The 22456-nt window shown below is 37.0% G+C and overlaps 1 protein-coding gene across 18 annotated transcripts in view; it reads left to right on the top strand.

Moving 5' to 3' along the window:
• Positions 1–22456, top strand: part of LOC106055108 (collagen alpha-1(XXIII) chain-like) — a 178040-nt gene that overhangs the window by 23693 nt on the left and 131891 nt on the right. For all 18 annotated transcript variants that reach the window (XM_056021308.1, XM_056021302.1, XM_056021312.1 and 15 more), the window contains exon 3: positions 2050–2110. In XM_056021308.1, the coding sequence (XP_055877283.1) occupies positions 2050–2110 (61 nt within the window). The remainder of the gene's footprint in view (positions 1–2049; positions 2111–22456) is intronic.

The following is a 22456-nucleotide window of genomic DNA, read 5'->3' as shown; positions in this document are numbered from 1 at the left end:
TCATTTATAAATAGAAACAAAAACTAGGTGTCATTTAGTCAGTTATAAATATAAACAAAAAACTAGGTGTCATTTAGTCATTTATAAATAGAAACAAAAACTAGGTGTCATTTAGTCAGTTATAAATATAAACAAAAAACTAGGTGTCATTTAGTCATTTATAAATAGAAACAAAAACTAGGTGTCATTTAGTCAGTTATAAATATAAACAAAAAACTAGGTGTCATTTAGTCATTTATAAATAGAAACAAAAACTAGGTGTCATTTAGTCAGTTATAAATATAAACAAAAAACTAGGTGTCATTTAGTCAGTTATAAATATAAACAAAAAACTAGGTGTCATTTAGTCAGTTATAAATATAAACAAAAAACTAGGTGTCATTTAGTCATTTATAAATAGAAACAAAAACTAGGTGTCATTTAGTCATTTATAACTATAAACAAAAAACTAGGTGTCATTTAGCCATTTATAACTATAAACAAAAAACTAGGTGTCATTTAGCCATTTATAACTATAAACAAAAAACTAGGTGTCATTTAGTCATTTATAACTATAAACAAAAAACTAGGTGTCATTTAGCCATTTATAACTATAAACAAAAAACTAGGTGTCATTTAGCCATTTATAACTATAAACAAAAACTAGGTGTCATTTAGCCATTTATAACTATAAACAAAAAACTAGGTGTCATTTAGCCATTTATAACTATAAACAAAAAACTAGGTGTCATTTAGTCATTTATAACTATAAACAAAAAACTAGGTGTCATTTAGCCATTTATAACTATAAACAAAAAACTAGGTGTCATTTAGCCATTTATAACTACTTTTGTCGTACATAAACGCAAGTTTTGTTTGTAATTTTTCCCCACTTATCTACAAACTATTATTATCAACAACATGACTGTTTGGCTACTTCGTTGATGTATTCTGTTATTATTGTTTCGACAACGTTTGTACACGCGTTCCATTGTAACTTGCTATTTTAAGTCTTTAATTCAATGCTCTTTCGGACTTATTATTATTATTATTATTTGTATTTGTAACATTCTGAGTATCTCTGTGAAGGTAATGATGACTGTCATTTCTCTGCCAACAAACTTGTTAATGACACTTTCACATTGGCTTGTACAAGGCCGAGTTTGTCATTTTAAATGTATTCATTGCCAGTTTTAAGATGTTGACATCATGACACTAAATACATAGCCTAATTACGTTTGAATATTCTCTTAATGAATTTTAAAATAATCTTTTCTTTCCTAATTTCCCTCCCCCCTGGGGACAAAACACACACACACACACACTGTAAGCTCCGTGATTCATTTCACTGACCTATGAGTTATCTTACGTTTATGCCCATCGCACAGCTTCATCTTTGTGATCTGTTATCTAGGTCAGTATACACACTGTTCTATTCTGTCCTGCCAAATTGAAGGAACCTAATTATTCCAAAGAAAACAAGGGAGACAATCTTCCTTTCAATCTTGAGCAAATGGAACAGTTGAAGGAATAAATGTCTAAACTTTGACCGACAATAGTCGAACGTTTTTTTTTTAGATGTTTTAAAACTAGTTGTTTTGATTTAAAATTAATATGGAAATATAACAACAACAAAAAAAAAAAAAAAAAAGGAAACATTAGATTAACTAACAGTATAAAAAAAACAACAAAGAAACTTAGGAAACTATCAAAATTTCAAGAAACGGATATAATGTACTGAAACAACTATAGACAATCAGATCACAGTATACATAACAAACCTATCATACCTTAAAGAAACTATAAATATATAACGAAACTGACAAAAGTGCAAAGGCGCTACCAGATTTAAAGAGACTCACATACACATTAGAGATTACTAAATTTCTAAAAAATTTGTACATACATTTTAAAGAAACTCGTAAGCTTTAAAGACACTACCAAACTAGAAAGACACTACCAAACTAGAAAGAAACGTCCAGAGAGATATCGCAATACTGCACTTACTTGCCTACTTACTTGGCATATTATCGAAATATTTTCTACCATATTTTTGTTGTCTCTTCACAGAAAACTGAAGCTGTCAATGTCAGGAGTATAGAGAAAAGATCCAGCAACTGTAAATGTATTGGTGAGTACAGCAAAGCCAACACAAGCCACTCTACACACCTCATTTGGGGGGAGGGGGGGTTTCCGTATTACATTTTAATTAAAACAAATAGTTTTCAAACACCATTTACATTTTCTTTTAGCTTTGGCTAACGTGCCTAAGCTTTGAACCCAACCCGTAGTTACACAACGCAGCAACTCGAAAATGGATAGAATGATTTACTTACAAACTAAACCAATTGGATTAATGTCTGTTCTGAGATCGGCGCAGCCGCTACAAGAAGTTGGCCAACTTTGTGCTCTTTTTTTTTAAAACTCAAAACAGCTTTTTACAATTGACTTGTTTTGTCCGGGTTCGTTTGCCTTGGAATCTGAACATATTATAATTATGAGCTCTAGAAGATTTTTGTTCAATTAAAAGAGTTTTTATGTTCAGATTGATTATAAAGTAATAAATCATTAAGACCAATGTTTGGGTGTGGAAAGAAACAAATCCTAAATGCAACAATGACCAAACAATGACCAAACAATGACCAAATCTCTACAATAAACATTAATAGAAGTTATAATGAGCTGCACATATTTTAGGTAATATTTGCAACTTGTTATGAATATTCATTTTTATGATTCTATATCGTATTGATGGATACGCTATGCATATATATATATAAAGTTGAAACACTAACAACTGTTTGTTCACACAAACTAACAGCATACTTGATGTCCGTGTTCCCCAGTAATCCTTAACCACGTGACGTTTGAATGCACCCCGCCTTGGTGTGGGGTTTAAAATGTCTGTTGCTGGATTAAGCCGACAAACTCCAAAAAAAGGGTCCCATAAATGTATTACATTTCACACTGCTAGAGCCGGCTCTGGTCTTTGACGCTGCATCATTCCTTCGTTTTTAGGTGACCATGGCAGTATGATTTAGAGTTTTTTGATTTAATAGGCCTTAAAGACAGCAGGGTAGAGTCGTGTGCTGTCACGAAAGAGTGGAGAGTAGGTGAGGGGCAAGGGGGGAGGTATTGTTTGGGGGAGGATACCCCGATTTATTGTTTTCTATTTCATGAGTCTACTCAAATTACCACATGATGCTAAAATGAGCGAGTGTGTGTGTGGTGTGTGTGCGTGTGTGGGGGGTGTCTCTTGTTGTGGTTAGGAAAGGGGGAATCGCACATTTTAAATAAAATGTGAAAAAAAAATGTAAGTGTAAGTATCAACGTTTGTTTTGTGTCTATTGTCAGATGTGTACGTGAGAGAGATGTCTTTGAAATATTGATTCACTGTGTCCTGTCTCCTTACATACAAATAAGTTGTACATTGTGTCCTGTCTCCTTACATACAAAATAAGTTGTACATTTTCTGCACTCAGTCTTTTGTTGTTGTTTTGTTTTTTAACTTCCGGAGAAAATCTTGCTATGGTAGACGGCTCAGCCTCGCTTCTAATTGTTAGATCTAGATTTAAATCGAAATTTTTAATAAGAAAATGATTAGAGTTTGCCTTCGCTTTTATTTGTCTTGTTTGTGGCACGGATCAAACAAAGATCAAGGGATAACTTTTATTATGTTAATCATTTTAACAGTAGTTTTAACAGTGTAGATTTAGATCTAGACATCTAGTTCTTTATTTTGTTAATAGTCTATATCTGAACAACCCCCCCCCCCCCCCCCCCCAATAACAATCATTTTAAAACGTTTCATTTCTAATTGTTGAAATCGTTTGACTGACAACCATAAGCCTTGACCTCAATATATAGATCTCTTATAGGTCTGTCATCTGTGATCTATTTCTTTCTTTCTTGACACATTTTTATACATTGTTAAAAAGACCAGGAAACGCCTAGATCTACCCGTGACGTACATTTTAAAAAATTCAATCCAACATTATTCGAGTGGGCTTACGAGGGCCGGAGGGAATCGGTCGTTCATTCGCGTATCTCTCAGATCACATTGCTAAATCTACTTACAGCTATTCTTAAAGGCTCATGTTAAAATTAGTTGCACCGAATACTGACATAACTCTCCCTCCCTCTGCCCCTCCTTCCTCTCGTGTTCTATCTTTTTAGTTGTGACTACCACATTCAATTGTCATTTGTCACAATCAAAGGTAGAAACAACAGAAAGAAATGATTGCCCCGTGACAATTTTTGATTTCTGAATCATTTCGACTACCAGGACATGGAGAGACAAGGCGTCAGTGGTTCAGGGGGAGATCATTGGCGCCCTGTGTTAATGAAAATTGTAATTGTAGGTCATAAGAGGTTCTTCGTAAAAATTATTCACAAAGTGTTTCTTAGGCGCCGACAGAGCCTGATTCTAGCTGTTAAGAGGTCTCTGGAGCCCAGCTTATGAATTACCTAATTAAATGCTATTATTTCCTATTTTAAATGAAGAAAAAAGAAAATGTACATATTAGATTTATTTTTGCTATAAAATGAGCAGAAATTGATGTTTCTATGATTGTGATAATACGGGTAGGCCTGAGTTTAGACTTCAGAGAGAGATAAACACCAAATTCAAGTATGTCTATATATATATATATAAGGCTTGTCTTCGAGTTCATTCTAGTTGTTTTCTTTTTTATAGTTTATCTATGATTTCGCTCTCTCTCTCTCTCTATCTCTCTCTCTTTATATATATATAAACACCAAATTCAAGTATCTCTCTCTCTCTCTCTATATATATATATATATAGAAAGAGAGAGAGAGACGAAAACAGAGAGATGAATAGAGAGACGAAGAGAGAAAGAGAGACGAAGAGAGAAAGAGAAAGAGAAAAAAAGATACAGAGCTAGAGGGGAGAGACAAAGAGAGATAGAGAGAGAGAGAGCGAGAGAGAAAGTGTGTTAATTTCTCAAACATTAAAAAAAATAGGTTACATATACTATAGAAGGAAGAGAGAGAGAGAGAGAGAGAGAGAGAGAGAGAAGATAACTAAGAAAACCTTGTTTAACTTCATGGTGGAGAAGGGACGATGAAGTGGTGGTGACAGGAAGGCGAGATGGAGATTATTCCATTTGTTCTTTTTCACCTGGAGTTAAATATTTTTCTTTTCGATTCTAAACAAGTTGACTGCACTGTTTGTAAACAGACAAGAAACGGTGGCAGTGTGCTGCTTTGAATGTGTGCGTGAGTGAGGGTCTTCCCATGTCTGTAGCTGTGTGTGTGTGTGTGATAGTGTAAAACATTGAATTGTAAAAAAAAAAGATGCTAAATGTGAAATGATCCTCCTGTTGAATGCGACCCCTTCCCTCCTCCTTTGCCTAAGTCTCACTGCTTCTCTTTCTTCCAGTCTATGTGTGACTCTCAGTCGTTCCTCTATCTCTCTCGTTCTCTCTCTCTCTCCCCCTCTTATCAAGTTGAAATAGATGCATTTCCTGAACAAACTAATGGAGACACCTGTTCTAATACACATCTACAGTAAAAAAATTAAGGACATTTCTTTAATTTAGCTGCTAGACTATAACAAAGTTACAAAGACAGTTTGTGGAAAAAAAAAAAAACACCAAAGTTACACTGAGGTTAGTAGAACTAGCAATGTACGTGTGTGTGTGTGTGTGTGGGAGTAGTTCAAGCGTTGTGGAAAGAAGTGTACGTGTATGAGATATTTTTGTGGGAAAATGTGGTTGGAAGATTGTAATTGGAAGACGTGCATGTATTGGAAGGAAGTGGTTGAAAGACGTGTGTGTGGGAAGGAAGTGGTTGAAAGACGTGTGTGTGGGAAGAAAGTGGTTGAAAAACGTGTGTGTGGGAATGAAGTATTTGAAAGACGTGTGTGTGGGAAGGAAGTGATTGGAAGATGTGTGTGTGGGAAGGATTTGATTGGAAGACGTGTGTGTGGGAAGGAAGTGGTTGAAAGACGTGTGTGTTGGAAGGAAGTGGTTGAAAGACGTGTGTGTTGGAAGGAAGTGGTTGAAAGACGTGTGTGTGGGAAGGAAGTGGTTGAAAGACGTGTGTGTGTGGGAAGGAAGTATTTGAAAGACGTGTGTGTGGGAAGGAAGTGATTGGAAGATGTGTGTGTGGGAAGGAAGTGGTTGAAAGACGTGTGTGTTGGAAGGAAGTGGTTGAAAGACGTGTGTGTGGGAAGGAAGTGGTTGAAAGACGTGTGTGTTGGAAGGAAGTGGTTGAAAGACGTGTGTGTGGGAAGGAAGTGGTTGAAAGACGTGTGTGTGGGAAGGAAGTATTTGAAAGACGTGTGTGTGGGAAGGAAGTGATTGGAAGATGTGTGTGTGTGAAGGAAGTGGTTGAAAGACGTGTGTGTGGGAAGGAAGTATTTGAAAGACATGTGTGTGGGAAGGAAGTGATTGGAAGATGTGTGTCTGGGAAGGATTTGATTGGAAGACGAGTTTAGTCAAGTAACCCACTCTACTTCAACTAGTTGATTTTTAAAACTTTTGGCACATTTAGTATTGTCTGAACTTGCAAGCCATTAGCAAACATTCATCTTACCATCATTTCATAGACAGGCTAAACGAGCTCTTATCTATTCACATTAAAAGTTTTGTTTTGTCCAGAAAAATACTAGATCTACGTACGTTGGAAGGTATTCTATGATGAAATCTACTTTTGATGTAAAACTGTAAGGGCTATACAATTTCTGTTTTCAAGAAATCTTTCATAAGTTATGGAAATAACTTTCTCCCCGGGGCTGTAAATAGTTTCCGTGTATTGTTCATTTGATCCTGGTGTTTGATTAAAATAAAAACAAGCCACGGAGATGGTTTTAAACCTAGATAAACTTAGATAGCTATCAAAAGTAGCACTCCCTTTGTCTAAAACTAAGAAACAAATATTGTGTTTATCTAACGTTGACTATAATGACAACTATTTTCACTCAGTCTGACCTGACCAAGTGAAGAAGATCCGAATTATTAGTGTGTATATTTGTCAGTACTCAGTACATGTATTTTCTATGTGTGTGTATATATGTCAGTACTCAGTACATGTATTTTCTATGTGTGTGTATATGTTAATGGGGGGGGGGGAAGTGGAGATGAAAACAAAGTGATATCAAACACTAGTGGAGATGTTTCTGTTGGGTTTTACATTTTTATTGAGCAGACGATTACAAGCTCATTCGTTTCCTCGACCAGACGTTACACCAAGTGCGTTCTTGTGTATGGTTGAAAGATTACACAGAATACAGAGTTCCTATTTTTTTGTTCACCTTCACCTTCGCCTATCCCTTAGTTGGAGCGCCACATAAGATTTGTCGACCATCTTTCCCATCCCTCTGTCTTTTGTCTTGAATAGAATCTCTTTCAATGCCAGTCCATTCTTTTAAGTTGTCTTCCCATCACTCTCTCTCTGTCTGCCTCTTGTTATTTTTCCTGGTACAGTTCCCTGAAGGAAGGTCTTTGCGAGCCCCGAAGACCTTGTAATATGGCCAATGAGTTTTAGTTTGCGTTTCTTTTCTACAAACGTTAGCAGGTCATCATTGGGGTCCAATCGCTGTAGTAACTCTGTCTCTAATCTCTTGGTTTGTGATGCGATCTCTTTATTTTGTTTTTATTTACGTTGTTCTTCTAATTTTTAAAATTTTTTACAAAAGCAAATACTCAAATTATTGTGTTGTGTTTTGATGTATTTTCAAAATTAAATCTAGTTAATTAAATTAGACTTTTAAGAACTAATTTTCTATTAGTATTCTAGAGTGGAAATGTTATATCAAACAATGTATTATTTCAAGTAAATATAGCAAAACGGAAACAAATCCAGATCATGTCTGAAAGATTAGGAAGCACCATAATGTTTCGTACACAGCTTCTCTATTGAAGGATTCGAACTTTTCTCATGACCACCTAAAGTGTCATGCAATACAATTCTAAACGAAATATGTTCGTTCATTTTTTTAAAAAATGTGTCATAAGTTACTTCCCTGCATCTCTTCCCCACTTCTGTTGTTTGATATAGATTATAGGTTATTATATATTTCTTTCTATGTCAATTTGTATGCATTTTGTTCTCCCCACATTTAAAACGTGGCTGGCCATAAAACAACTATTGCTTGTATATAAACGAGATTGAGTCTAAATATAAATTGTAGTCAGACCTTTGTCAACCACATACCTCATAGCCACACAGCTCATGCCTCATGACCACAAAACTCTAACATGACCACACAACCCATAACCAGGCAGATCTTTCCCCTGCTTTCTACGCTCTCGATGTTGGTTTTAAAGAAAAGACCCAGAGACGGACACAGCTTATTTCTACTTAACAAATTCAATTATTAAGAACAACCTGACTTTTCAAAAAAATTGTTTTACTTATCACTTTTCTATCGCAGGTGTCCGCTTGCCCAAATGAGAGGTGTAGTGTACCCACTTGAAAGCTAATTAATATATTCCGCTCTTAACTGTCTCAGTGTGTTGCTTTGTCGCATCTAATATACAAAGCCAACTGTTAGGTGTCTTTCCTTAGATATGTATATTATTTACAGAAACCAGCACCGTTTGACCAATCTAGATGAAAAGTGGCATGAATATAAATGTAAAAAAGATTGTTTGCGTAGTCCGTTGGATATGTTCCGCCAACCCCCCAATGGCTCAATCTAAATTTTAAAATTTTTATTACTTTTTTCTTTAATTTTGTTTTTTTGAAACATTGCAAATGAAATCTAGGTCGAAGATTTGTCACATCGAGTATATAGAGCATGAAGAGAAGGGGCGGGCAGGGTTGTGATAATACTTTTTTTTTAATGAAGAGAGATGAATTGAAGGGGGGAAAATGGTTTGTGTAGCTATTTGTATCACCTCCTGGATATAAGCAGGGACTCGACACAACATTCAAAGGATTGTTGTCCTCTGATGACTATTTCAATTGGACGTCCACGGAACGCTAGCGATGAAAGATGTCTCTTAAGGACGAGCCGGGACCGGGGGATGGGGCGGTGGGAAGTAAGGCGGAGACCCATGCAGAAACATGTGACTTTCAAGACTTAGATCTACTTGGTATTTAGTCCCCCCCCCCTCCTCACTGCTCTTAAAAGGTATGTAACCTCTTCTGACACTGTAGGATATGTTATCTCCCTTGCGCCTCAAATTATTGATGCGCTAAATATCATTGGAGCCCCCCTCCCCCCTATTTCTTCCTTTCACGTAGGCCTCTGACATGTACGACATAAGAAGACTGGAGAGCTTTCACCTTTGAAAGCGAGTGCGGATAGTTTTCTTTGTGCTTAGCAGTGGTTCGAGCGAGGAATAGCCCAATCCTCCCTTTTGTTCCGGTCTTAATATTTCTTCCAGGTTCATTACTTTTGGGAAAGTCACGTGGTTTATTCAATGCCGCTCGAGACTGGCCTGGTACAACACACTCATGGACGATTAGATTCATAGAGCCTCTAGCTACACGACAGTCGTCTGCTGACTAGGATCTTTTTCAGTCTCTCTTCTCTAACTAGGATCTTTTTCAGTCTCTCTTCTGTAACTTGGATCTTTTTCAGTCTCTCTTCTGTAACTAGGATCTTTTTCAGTCTCTCTTCTCTAACTAGGATCTTTTTCAGTCTCTCTTCTCTAACTAGGATCTTTTTCAGTCTTTCTCTTCTTTCTCTCTTTTCAATCTCTTGTTTCGTTCTTCCTCTTTCCTGCTTCTTTCTCTCTATCTTAACTCTGTCCTTCTCTTTTCTTTTTTTAAAATTCTTTTCTATATACTCTTTTTTTTTCATCCTCCCTGATTCCCCTTTTTTTTTCTATTCACTCTCTGTTCTCTCTTTGCCTCCTCTCGCTTCTTTCTTCATTCCCTTTTTCATTTCTTCTTTATTTCTTCTCTTTCTCTTTTAACTACTTTTCTTTTTTTTCCCTCTACTTTTCTTTCTCGCATCCTTTATCTATTCTCTTTGTCTCCCTTTCTCTCATCTTTTTCTTCTCTCTTCTCACTCTCTTTTGCATACGACGGGCTGTCTATAGAAATCTTTTGCATCCTCATTAGAAGTGTAGGGTTATCCAACAGCTAACATTTCCCACTGGCGGTGTTCTAACCAGCGTGAATACTAGATGTAGCCTAGATGTAGTCTAGATGTAGCCTAGATGTGATTTGTCCGTCTAGTTATCTGTCCGTTTGTTTGTCTTTTATTTCGTTTTGATGTCTTTTTGTTTGTCTGTTTGTGTCTTCTAGGGGCCATGTTTGTACGAGCCCGAACATTTAAAACTGTCTAGTGACATCTTCCACTTCATCTTATTCCAATTATGTAGCATTCAATATAGATTTCATTCTAAATGTGTGCCTCGTATGTGTGTGGTGCATGTCTTTGGCGTGTTAATAGCGCCTTTTAATAACTGCTGTTGAAACTATTTCAGTTTGTAGTTATAGAAATTAGATCTCTTCAAAGAAACAAAAAAAAAAAAAAACAACTCGTCAATGCATTGTAATAGTTTGACATATTCATTTAAACATCTTCTTTATTCAGGGGCGTCTCAATCAGTTTCGCGAGAGGCCCCGGAATCAAGATTGTTTGAATCTTAATATTTCTAAACTCTGAAAATTTAAGTCAAAGAAATTCTTAAAATATATCTTGCATTGTGTAAGTACTGTGTGTACCCCTTGTATGAACACAGATTTAGGGTGCTGTTAGTACTTCTCTTGTGGCGCAGTTTGAGAACCCTTTCTGTGTTTCAAGAGAACATCTCCATTCGTTGACAGACAAATCAACGGGTTCTGGGTAAGCCATTGTACGGGCGGACGTAAGCCGCAGCTTTGTGGGATACATGATCCCAGGTACAGGTGCAAACTGTGTCACCATTGGGAACGTGATACTCTAGCATAGGCAGTACACCCTCAAACACTCCAACAGTCTTTTAACTAGTAGGAGGGTATGGGAGGGCTTAAGAATGTCGATTGCATACTACACTAAACTAGAAGTTCCCATGACAGTAATTGGCTTTTATGTTTTTTCGCTCTATTCTTTGTTTCATTTAGCGAATAGCTTCCATTAAACACATCAAGCACATTGATCATTGTGGTTTTTCGCAATAAATATTTGATACTCAGTAATCTCATTGCATTTCGATTTTTTTCCCCAATGCGGTTTATAATTTTTGAGCACCACCGCAACATTGAGACCCTGGGACTTTATTCAAACTAGATCACTGACAAAACACTGATGAGAACATTGTCAGCGCCTTACGTTCAGAATTTTAAAAAAAATGCAGTAACGTAGAAAAAGAAGGGAAAACGATACGGTGAAATGTGGTGGTGCGATAAAAGATATTGTAGTTTAAAAATAAGAAGAGTAAATTTGGGAAAGATTTTGTTTCCGGTTTCACGCGAAGAAATTCACAGCAATTAATTTACTTTATTTATTTCGGGCTAATACATAATAATTTCTTAATTTCTTATGTTATGTTACTATGATAAGTTTAACATTTTCGTGCGACAATGATGTGACATTATCGTGATAGTATCCTAGTGAATAATCAACTTTAAAATTCAAAACCTATGTTTGTGTAATATTATATGTCCTGGCCGCTTAAAGAATGGCTAATTCTCTGCTAAACTATTCAAGAGACCTTCGTCTCTTCTTGTTTCATGTATGTAAAATCGAAGAATGCACACTGTGCAAAGCCCCCAGTTCGTCGTCCGTGATTTATTCTTCTCTCTGTGGCCACCAGAATGACATTTGTAAGATTATTCGGGGGGCTTCTTATCAAAGACCAGTGAAACCTATACATCAAGGCGTCTGACCCCCCCCCCCCCTGTTTTCCGGGTGAGTGGGGGGGGGGCTGACACGTTTCCCACTTCCCTTAAACAGTTTGCCGAAATTGGGATCGTTTCCCTCTCACTTTGCTGCTGACTTCCTGTCTGATGGCTCCTTAAAGGACGGAAGAAGTCTCTAAGTTGTATTGTTACCTGCATACATGTATAAAACATTTACCTTTCTATTGGTTGTGTATTGCTATGCTCTATTTCACGTGTTATCTATATGCACACTTTGACATAGTCATTTATGTTTTTTTAACGGGCTTTTTATTTCTTCAAGATGTGTCTAAAGTAAAATTCGATTATACCGATGAAGCTGAGAGAAAGGTTGCCGGTACTATAATGTGCCCCTACACTCCAATCAGATCTGAACAAACAAGTTTAAAGAAGAAAAAAATCTGTTCTTCCCTTCGCTTGCTTTTGGCTCGTTAGTTCAATTTTCCGCGTGGCACTGACCACTTGATGAGACTACGTCAGGTGAAATTAGTCCATCCAGGTATGTGGACCCTGGTGACCTCTTAGAAGACAGGTTGATAAAACCAGGTGACCTTTAAGTACACACATTGAGGCCGTAAGGTTTTGAACGAGTCTGTTCCTAAGACAACTCCATTTATTTCTCAAAGCTCTTGGAATTTGTCTGCTGGTGAATGGACAAAGTTAAAAATAGTGTCTGTGCTTTATGTGTGTCTGTGCTTTATGTGTGTCTGTGCTTTATGTGTGTCTGTGTCTGTGCTTTAGGCGAGTCTGTGCTTTATGTGTGTCTGTGCTTTATGCGAGTCTGTGCTTTATGTGTGTCTGTGCTTTAGGCGAGTCTGTGCTTTATGCGAGTCTGTGCTTTATGTGTGTCTGTGCTTTATGCGAGTCTGTGCTTTATGCGAGTCTGTGCTTTATGCGAGTCTGTGCTTTAGGCGAGTTTGTGCTTTAGGCGAGTCTGTGCTTTAGGCGAGTCTGTGCTTTAGGCGAGTTTGTGCTTTAGGCGAGTCTGTGCTTTAGGCGAGTCTGTGCTTTAGGCGAGTCTGTGCTTTAGGCGAGTTTGTGCTTTAGGCGAGTCTGTGCTTTATGCGAGTCTGTGCTTTAGGCGAGTCTGTGCTTTATGCGAGTCTGTGCTTTATGCGAGTCTGTGCTTTAGGCGAGTCTGTGCTTTAGGCGAGTCTGTGCTTTAGGCGAGTCTGTGCAGATCCTTCAACCTGGTCAATTACTTTAGCGACAAAGCCTTTTTTATTTAACGCAAAAGTGATTTTTAAAAAGAAAACAATAACTCGGACATAACACAAGGTTTCCTTAATGACTTATTAGATTAAAATTGAAATAAAGCCGATATTTAATAGGAAAATGTCAAGTTTAGATAACTTTAAAACCAGATACATATATTTTTAATTAACTTCCAGAACACTTGCAACAAAGGTTTTCACATTAATAGCTTTATCATTAAACTGGATGAGCTGGACGTGGTCATCCATTGCTGCGCCCATTAAAACTAGTCAATGTAGAGGCGTTCTTGACAACTGACACTGACCTATATATTTTATTCACGTAGATGCCCTTTTTATCCTTATGTTTTACATCATCTAGTGACGCATTCTACAAGAAGCTAAAGACAAGATGAAATTGGGGGCGAGATTATCACGCGAACGAGATTACAGTGAGATTTCCGTAAGAATGCAATTTAAATGCAAGCACGGCGAATTCTAGAGCGGACTTTATGGAGAAAACAAATCACCGAATGGTCTTTTTATAAATTGTTCACGTCAATATACAAGCTAGAATGTGACAATATTGAGAAGATCACGTTCTCTGTCACGTTGATCATGTAATACATTTTAAAAGAATGTAAATTTCAATGGTGCTAGTAGTCTAGGGGTCCAGCTGGTAGTGTTGAGATGATTTTAGTCACAAGTCATTCGATTCTCGTAAAAGATCGAGGAAGAAAGTATAACATGCTTTTCTTGATTCCCCCAGATAATAGTCCATTGTAACGGGGTATGGATTTGTAAACATAGTTTAAAATAATTTTAGACGATTTACTATTTAAATGCGATTCAGTCTTGAGGAAATGTTTACTTTACAATACGTATATATTGAACTTGCGTCTTTCAATATTAACATTCTTGATTGAATAAAAGAGACGCTCCTTGAGTTACATTGTTAAATCTAGACTTTCTCACTAAATGCCCTCAGTATGCACGGCCGATTGCAAAAGAACTTCCGAAGAACAGACTGCAGAACATAAACAACAAAATATTATCTGCGACTTTGAAGACTATTCCGTCAGACAGTTCTTATATTTCTTTCTATGGGGCACTGTTTGATTCTGGTGTCAGACAGCACTCGTATCAGTATCTATAGGGCACAGTATGATTTTGCTGTCAGACAGCACTTGTATTTCTTTCTATGGGGCACTATTTGATTCTGTTGTCATACATCACTTGTATAGGCCACTGTTTAAGTCCGGAAACATGCTGTCGCCGAACTGAATTCTTGCTGAGTCTTGCTGATTGCTTTTTTCAATCTTACGATATGCGCATTACGCTAAAGCTTATCCTTGGAATTGGATGCTTACGAGAGGGCAAGGCCGTGTTTGCGTGGCAAAGGTGGAGTTCGGGTGAGATATGCACCAGGAGAGGGAGCGGTGTGTCAGGCACTCCCACCTACACTAACATAGTCCCGTGAGACCACGGGGCTACAGTGTCTGAGCTACAGGTACATGTCTAGTTTGGAGCGGGCCCTAAATGTCACAAGATGTTGTGGCCAAACACTCTGAGATGTAGACATTTTTTGAACTTTTTCTCTGACGAGTGTATACTTTGTCTTATCCAACCTTACTCACCCATTGATAGTCTCCCCTCTCTCTATCGGAGAATTGGGCTTAGAATTGTTGTAAGCGATTGGTAAATACAAACCAAAAATATAAGAATTTCTTTTTATTAAGTTAAATTTGGGAAGAGCAAGTAAGTCAGCCATTCACCCAAACTACCTGCGTGACGCCACTGGTATGCTTCAGTTTATCTATGAGTTATGTCTTCTGTATTTCTGAATGTTTTTTTTTTCTTCTCTTTGTATGTTCCTTGACCCCCCCCCCCTCTCTCACATTGATGAATTCTTGAGTATTTCAGAAAATGCTTTGATCTTGTGTATCAAATTTGTTTCCTACTCTCTGGTCGTGACTTCAAATAAGAAATGTAGAAATGTAGATCTATTTTATTGAATGTGTGGCTGGGAGGCCCAAACGGCTTGTCTGCGGCTTGGCTTCCTAACAAGGGGGCTTGAGTTCGAATCCCGACCCGAGCACAGTTGTTTACCAAGGGCTTAAAGGCAGCACGGAAACAGCCCCCCCCCCCCTTTGGTCCACAAAAGAGATTGGACTAGAGCACACCACGCACGCTGTTAGCACGATAGATACGTTTTAGAAAAAGAAATGTTTAAAAATGAATTCTTTTCGACTTTCTTATGGACATGTATTTATTATTTCTTTCTCTTTCATATTTCTTTCTCTTTCATATTTCTTTTCTCTTTCTCTACTTTCTCTTTTGACTTCTTTTCACTGGCTTGTACATAGTACTCGCCTCTTTCATCAGAGTACACCATCTAGCCCTACACAACAAACGTCTTTAAGAAATGGATCTCCTCCTAGTTCGCCAGTCTTCAAATCAATCTAGAAAGTAACAGAGAGACCAAACAAACAAAAAGTTCAGCGTGGACAGAGACCACCAACGGTCAAGCCGGGATTTAGTCCGTACAAACACCAGGCGAGTGACCACGACATGGAGAGGGTCCACTTGGCATTGTGTCCAGATCCAAGATCAAACTACTCCCCAGGGTCCCGCCTACACACACACACACTACTTTGCTAATCGCAATCTGACCGCGACCTTATCGGTAAACTAGCTCCGTACTGATACAAATGAGTGAATTCTACGGGTCAGTGCTATCTTATTATTAACTAAGTACCCCCGCGTTGAGTTTGGACACTCCCCTCCCCCCGCCTCCTCAGCTCGTTTCCTTTTAGTGCTTCAAAGGTAGTCTAGGGCTAAGTTCTAATCTTAGACTTTCACTAGATTCAACGTCTCTTTAAGTAATGTTCCATACGAAATGATCCTCAAGAAAGTGGAGAGATTACACTATTTTGTTCTTTAAATGAACAAGAGTTCCAAAGGATTAATTTTATTTCTAGATGATAGAGACAAAACATTTGAAACTATTTTCTTTTCTCTTTTCAAGTTCCATATTGACCTACACAATAGAGGAATCAATACATGCAAAAGCTGGTAGGATTCAGGATAAAAAAACTTAAGATTCGTTCTTTCAACTTGAGTTCTTACGAACGAAGCTTGTTGAAATATTTTAAGTGTGTGTTTTATTTTAGAGTTTAGATTCTAGTGAAGGATGGAGGACATTCCCTGGGATAATGCGCTCTGAACAATGGTCCCAATGGTCCCAAGTTTGAACGCTTCCCGCCATCCCTCGTCGTCCTGTGAAATGTTTGGGCCAGGATTTAATAATCTTCTATTCAGAACATTCGAAGCATGTCAAACCAACAAGACCTAAACATGCTGCTGCCAAGTGAAATAAAAGTTCTGCGTCAATATTCAAGCAATACTATTATTAGATATACAACATAGAATCATAGATATTAGAGGTACCACATAGAATCATATATATTAGACATACAGCATAGATATTAGATATACAGCACAGATATTAGATATACTGCATAGATATTAGATATATAACATACATATTAGATAAACAATACATATATAAGATATACAATATATTGAGAAGTTTAGTATACGTAGTTACGTAGAATGTATCTATATCTTTCTGTGAACTTTTTAGTTTAAAAAAAGACCTCTGCAAACTGAATAGATCAAGGAGAGAGGGAGAGGGGGAGAGAGAGAGTACCTCGACAACCCTATTAAACCGCGTTGTAATATTGAAAGCCATTGATACATCTTAGTTGTTAACCTCAGTGACCTGGCGAGCTATCAGTCAGAGAAGAGACTGGCCAGTGTTCAGGAAGTAATCGCTCCCAACAGCGTCCTCCAACGTAAACGTATTGGCTGTCAGTATGTAAGACATCTACATACAGAATAATTAAATATGCATCCCTGTTTGGGACCCCACAACTCAAGAAAACATTAAGAAACTGGAACAGACACAAAATAGATGATTGATTGATTTTTGGTTTGAGGCACATCGGCACAATTTAGGCCATGTCGTGCCTTACACAAAATAGAACAGAGATTCATAACAAACGAATATTCACATTTGGCTAGAGTAGCACCTTTAGTAAAATCACTAAATTTAGAAAGCCTTCCGGATAGAAGACACAAAAGTAAAGTAGCAATTATACATAAAACACTGAACCATAATCTTCAAATACAAAAACAAAATCTAATAAAATACTCAGAAAGACACAAAGATACAGGCACATTGCTCGTCCCATATGCTAGGACAAATTTGTACAAATGTTCCTTCTTCCCTAGTGCTATTAGAGCATGGAATGGGTTGCCTGAGCTAGCCAGAAAAACCAATGACTTGGCAGAATTTAAGTCATGCATGACTAGATGCATGACGCGTATGACGTAATCATCTTCATTTTTGAAGTAACATCTGTATTATATAAGATAAGATAAGAAGATAAGAAATTGAGAAAAAGGGTGCTATGGCATATCAATGAAATGAACTTGACATTTTTGTATGTGTACATTATTACATCATCAGGCGTAACTCTTGGCCATAGACTGTTTCAACCAATCAATAATAATAAAAAAAAAACTACGGTAATCGGCAACTGTCTATGGAATATCTACAGAGAAACCAGTCATTAGCTCCCTTTCCCTTCTTATACTAAATACACACCAAAAAAAGAATACTTTTCAATTAACCTTTCCTCTTTTATCCAATTTCTCCGATATTTAGCAGTCTGCACTTTGTGTTCAATGACATATTTAAAACGATTGCTGCGAGACTACTTCATGTAAAGATTCAATAATAACCAAACTAGTAAGCAATAGACTCCACATTGATATTAACAACTTTTCAATTTCATCTCCTCTTTCAGTGCAGCTCTGTTCTCCTAACGCTTACAATGTGTTATAGAGCTTGTAGAACAAATGTTCTCTCGTTAGTACTCAACACAGGAAGGCACTTTTTGTCTGGAAATCTAAGCAGAAGTTATATAAAAAATTATTGCATTACAATTTGGCAATTTGGCTGAACTCTTCATAAAGCTAATTTCATGTATAATGTTCTGATCCCATAAAAGTAAACATTTGTAATGGCGAAAATTCAAAAATACCATATTTATCAAATGTTTGGTTTGTAGCCCTATATGTAGGTCTATTATGCCTAACCTGGATAGTTTCCATTTGAGATAAGGTTTTGAAAATCCTGGATCGAAATAATTCAAGTCTGTTGATTTTAATCATCTTATGATTTTGGACTATACATTTAAATAGATTGATTGCCTATCTTTCTAGATCATGTATCTAAAAAGTACAAAATAATAATTATGAGACGAGAGTGCTCTTATTTCTAATGTTCAATTACATAGGTTAGGGTTGAAAAAACAACACCTTTACTTTTTTGAAGTTTTTCACCTGTTTGTGTCGTGTTAGAGGTCTCCATGTCCACAAAGGAAAGGGGGCTGATGTTATATAAGTCTGTGGTTTGGTCTTGTTCCATGTTGTGTGTATTGATTTTATTGTTGTTGTTTTTGGCGCCGAGAGTATTCTAAAAGTCTCGCAGTTTCACGTCGCCTTTCCCTTTGAGATATATGACGTCATAAGATATGCAAAACATTGTCTTCAAGATCACTGAATGAACATTTGAATGAAACTTCGTATTTAGTCCGTCCTAATGTACTGCTTTTATAAGCCATTGCTACTTCTATCAGGCGATTAGTCTTGTTGAAAGCTTTATAATTGAGTTGCATATATTTTTTTAAAATACCACATCTAGGTTTGGCGGGTGTGTGTGTGTGTGTAGGGGGGTCGGGGTGGGCACTGATCTCCTTACAGCAGTTCGACAAATGACTTGGCTACTTTGTACATAAAGATCGTCGCGATCTTCAACCGAAAGACACCAGAGTAATTGGACGGAAACGACGCCCCCCCCCCTCCTCTCAGTCCAGAGGTATGAAAGCCCCCCAGTGTTCTATGCACGGCAGATAACATTAAAATAGACTGTAGCAAAAGCCCCAGTGTGTGCCCCAGGGATTAGTTCCACCTGAACCTGGGTTGTGTGTGTGTGTGGGGGGGGGCTGTATTTTCCAGGGTGATAATGCCAGTAACTGGGCGCTATTAACAAAGCAGATCATAATTTAGTATCCGCTTGGTTCCCGCAGCTCTTAGTAAGAACTGAACTTAACTCTTTCTCTCCTAACTGACGATACCAGCGTTGATTCCACCAGAATGTGGTAAATAATTACGGAGAGAAAGAGTTAAAAGAACGTGCACGACACTTGTGACTAACTCTACGACTACCTACACTCTCTTTTTGTTTTCAGAACCATGTCTAGTCAATGTTTGTTTGTTTGTTTGTTTGTAAAATGTTTGACATGTTTCGGATGTTCCTTCAGAGTTGAAGATTTACTTCCTAGTCCAAACCTATCGCAGGACGACGGGGGATGGGAGCGGGCAGGGTTTGAACCCGGGACCATCGATAAATCAAACGACAGTCCAGCGCGCAGGCAGCAATAATGAAACAAAAATAAAATATGCAATTACCGTAAATAGTTAAAGCGTATATAATAAATCAATATTTGTAACATATTCAGCTAAATGCAAATCTGTTGGGCTGTCATTTAGTTCGATGGATATGACCTTAGTGGAAATTGAGTATCTTCATCTAACTAATGGCTCTTTCACTTTCACCTTCATCTACTCTTAGTCTGTTAGGGCACCACACATGATCTGTTGACCGTCTTTCTCCATTCCTGTCTTTCTTCTTGACTAGAATCTCTACAACATAAGTTTACATTATCTGAAAGTGGTCATCAGGCCATCGGTACTTTAAGGTAAAAATAAATGTAGCTAAAATGGAGCGGCTAATGTTCAGTTCTTTGTTACATAAAGCTCAGTTTGACAAAACAAAAGTAGCGAAAAAACAACAACAACAAACAAAATAAACAAAAACTATGAACATTTTTTCTGAAGTCCTAAAGAAAGTAAAATGGGAGGTCTGTGATACATTTTGATTGATATGTTCTTCTAGTATCAATAAGATTATATGAGATTTATGAACAGAGAATTGTATTATTACGCCGAAAGTTCTGTATTCGAGCCCAGGTAGTAATGGATAGTTTACCATTTTCCCACCCAAATAGATAGACATCTGTTGTAAATGCGTAGGACGTAATTATCTTTTCTTTTTTGAACTGACGTCTGTAATCTGTAAGATAAAAATTAGTTTTTTTTTCTTTTACAATGTAATTCTTTTTAACTATCCTAATGGGATTAATTTGAAAGTATTTTCCTACATTCATTTTTGTCGACTTGATGTATCCGAGCAGCTGAGAGTTTATCTGGCAGACAAGACTGATACATTCTACTAGCTAGTCACCAGCTCACAAATAACAGTGTATAAATAGCAATAAAAAATACTTTAGATGCTTGCATACTTGATATCTTCTATTTCTCATTACTTTTTAAATAACTCGGGGGATACACACACACACAAAAACACACAAAAAAAAAAAACAACAAAAAAAAAACAACTGTCTAGTTAAAGTTGAAAAGTCAGACTTCATATAAAAAAAATACAACCTTTTGCGCTCAAGGTAGCATGAACTCTCTGGGAAACAGACTGGAAGAATTCAGTTTACCCGATAATCAGATCAGACCTTATTTTCCTTCTGAATACCTTAGTGTGGGGGCTTCTTGTACCAAGATACTTAGAACCGGCACTATCGTGTCAAACTGCATTCAGTTATTGAATAAATATTTTTTTGTAAAGTTTACCTGTAAATACCTGGAGAGATTATCTTTAGACCGAAAAATGTTTATACTTGAATGTGAGTCTTGCTCTACAATGGCTGACTCCCCCTCAACTCGGCCAATGTATTTTCAACACACATCAAACGTAGTGGCACTGTCTTGTCTGGGGGCTGGTGGGAGGCGCTGGTGTGGGGGCTTTTAGCGGGGAGAGCCAGGCGATAATGGTTTGGCGAAGTCTTGGGTGTCGTTTCACGATAGCAAGCTTTCAATTTTGAAATGTGTTGGAACGCGGAAAGAAACATTTTTTTTTTTACAAAGCTCTGTCTTTCTGTCTGTCTGTCTGGTCAAAAGTTTGTACACGTTAATTCTTCCACTCCCAATCTCGGAATAAACTGAAATTTCGCACAATTATTTCTTAAACCTAATAGCACAAGAATTAATACTTAAAAAAACCAATTAACCAATTAATTAATTAACTGTTGGTAATTAATAGTTATGTTTGGTGTCTAGACCAAGGGAAAGAAATCGTACTTAACAGATATGGTGGTATAATTTGAATAAGTCCCTTTGAGGACTTGAGCCCTGTGTGAATTTTTTAATGCATTAAAAAAAAACGATCATGTAAACATTCACCAAGATACCGCCTTCTTCCCTCCCTCCCATCTTTCACAACTGGTCCAGACAGGTGATAGGATCATAGCGCAGTGAGAAAGCTAAAAGCTAAACATAAGCAATTGGTAAAAATATTTCTCATCACACAGTTTTATAATGTCTAAGTCTATTATTATCTAAATTATCGAGACTAATTGATACCAATACAATATAAAGTGTTGTTATTTTAAAGTATTTTTTGCTTTTTTAGCGGCCCCCGAAAGGGGAAAAGACGCAATTAGTTTTGTGTGAAATGTCTGTCCCTTTGTCCGTCCGTCCCGTTTAGATCTCGTAAACTAGAAAAGATAGTGAAAATCCGACATCATAATTCAAAGTTCTGATGCAACGGCTATTTTTTTTCTTTTCTAAAAGCGAAAAATCCAATTTTTAAAAATCATTTATGCAAGCAGTTTAATCATAAAAATACACCTCTTTTACAACTATTCACTATTAATAGTAACAAACTCTGTAGACTCTATAGTAGGCGAGAGGAATGTATGCCATATTTGTAACACATTTGTGCTAACGGTTTTTTATTTTTTGTCAATTTTTTTTTTTTTACATTTGTATTGCTAAATTAAGTAAGTTCTGTCATACTAACTACTACAATTACACTTACACGAAAAAAATTTTTTACTTTCTTTTAAAGAGAAAAAATCTGTTTAGTATGCATATAAGTTGGACATAATTTAAAACTACAATTAATAAGTAATTTTTCATATTATCGCGTGAACTGTAGCTCATCACTATATCTATAAAACACTCAACTAAAGGAATTTTTTTTTTTTATTACGAAATGTTTTTGAGGAATTAGAGATTGACCATTTACAAAGCAGTTAGATCAATTAGATATTCATTATAAGCCATCAGTTAGGCCAGGTTCGCATTTAACTTCACACTCACTTTCACCTATCCTTTGGTTTGCTGAACCGCTGGGGCGCCACACAAGATCTGTCAACCTTCTTTCTCCATTCTTCTCTGTCATTTGTCTTTGATCGAATTTCATTCTGATGTTCTTTCCGAAAATATTGAAACCTGCCTTTTTATCTGCCTGGGTGGACCACTTCGGGGGCCGATTTTG

This window comes from Biomphalaria glabrata, chromosome 2 (genome assembly GCF_947242115.1).
Source record: "Biomphalaria glabrata chromosome 2, xgBioGlab47.1, whole genome shotgun sequence".
NCBI lineage: Eukaryota > Metazoa > Mollusca > Gastropoda > Planorbidae > Biomphalaria > Biomphalaria glabrata.
This window is presented reverse-complemented; position numbering and strand designations above follow the sequence as displayed.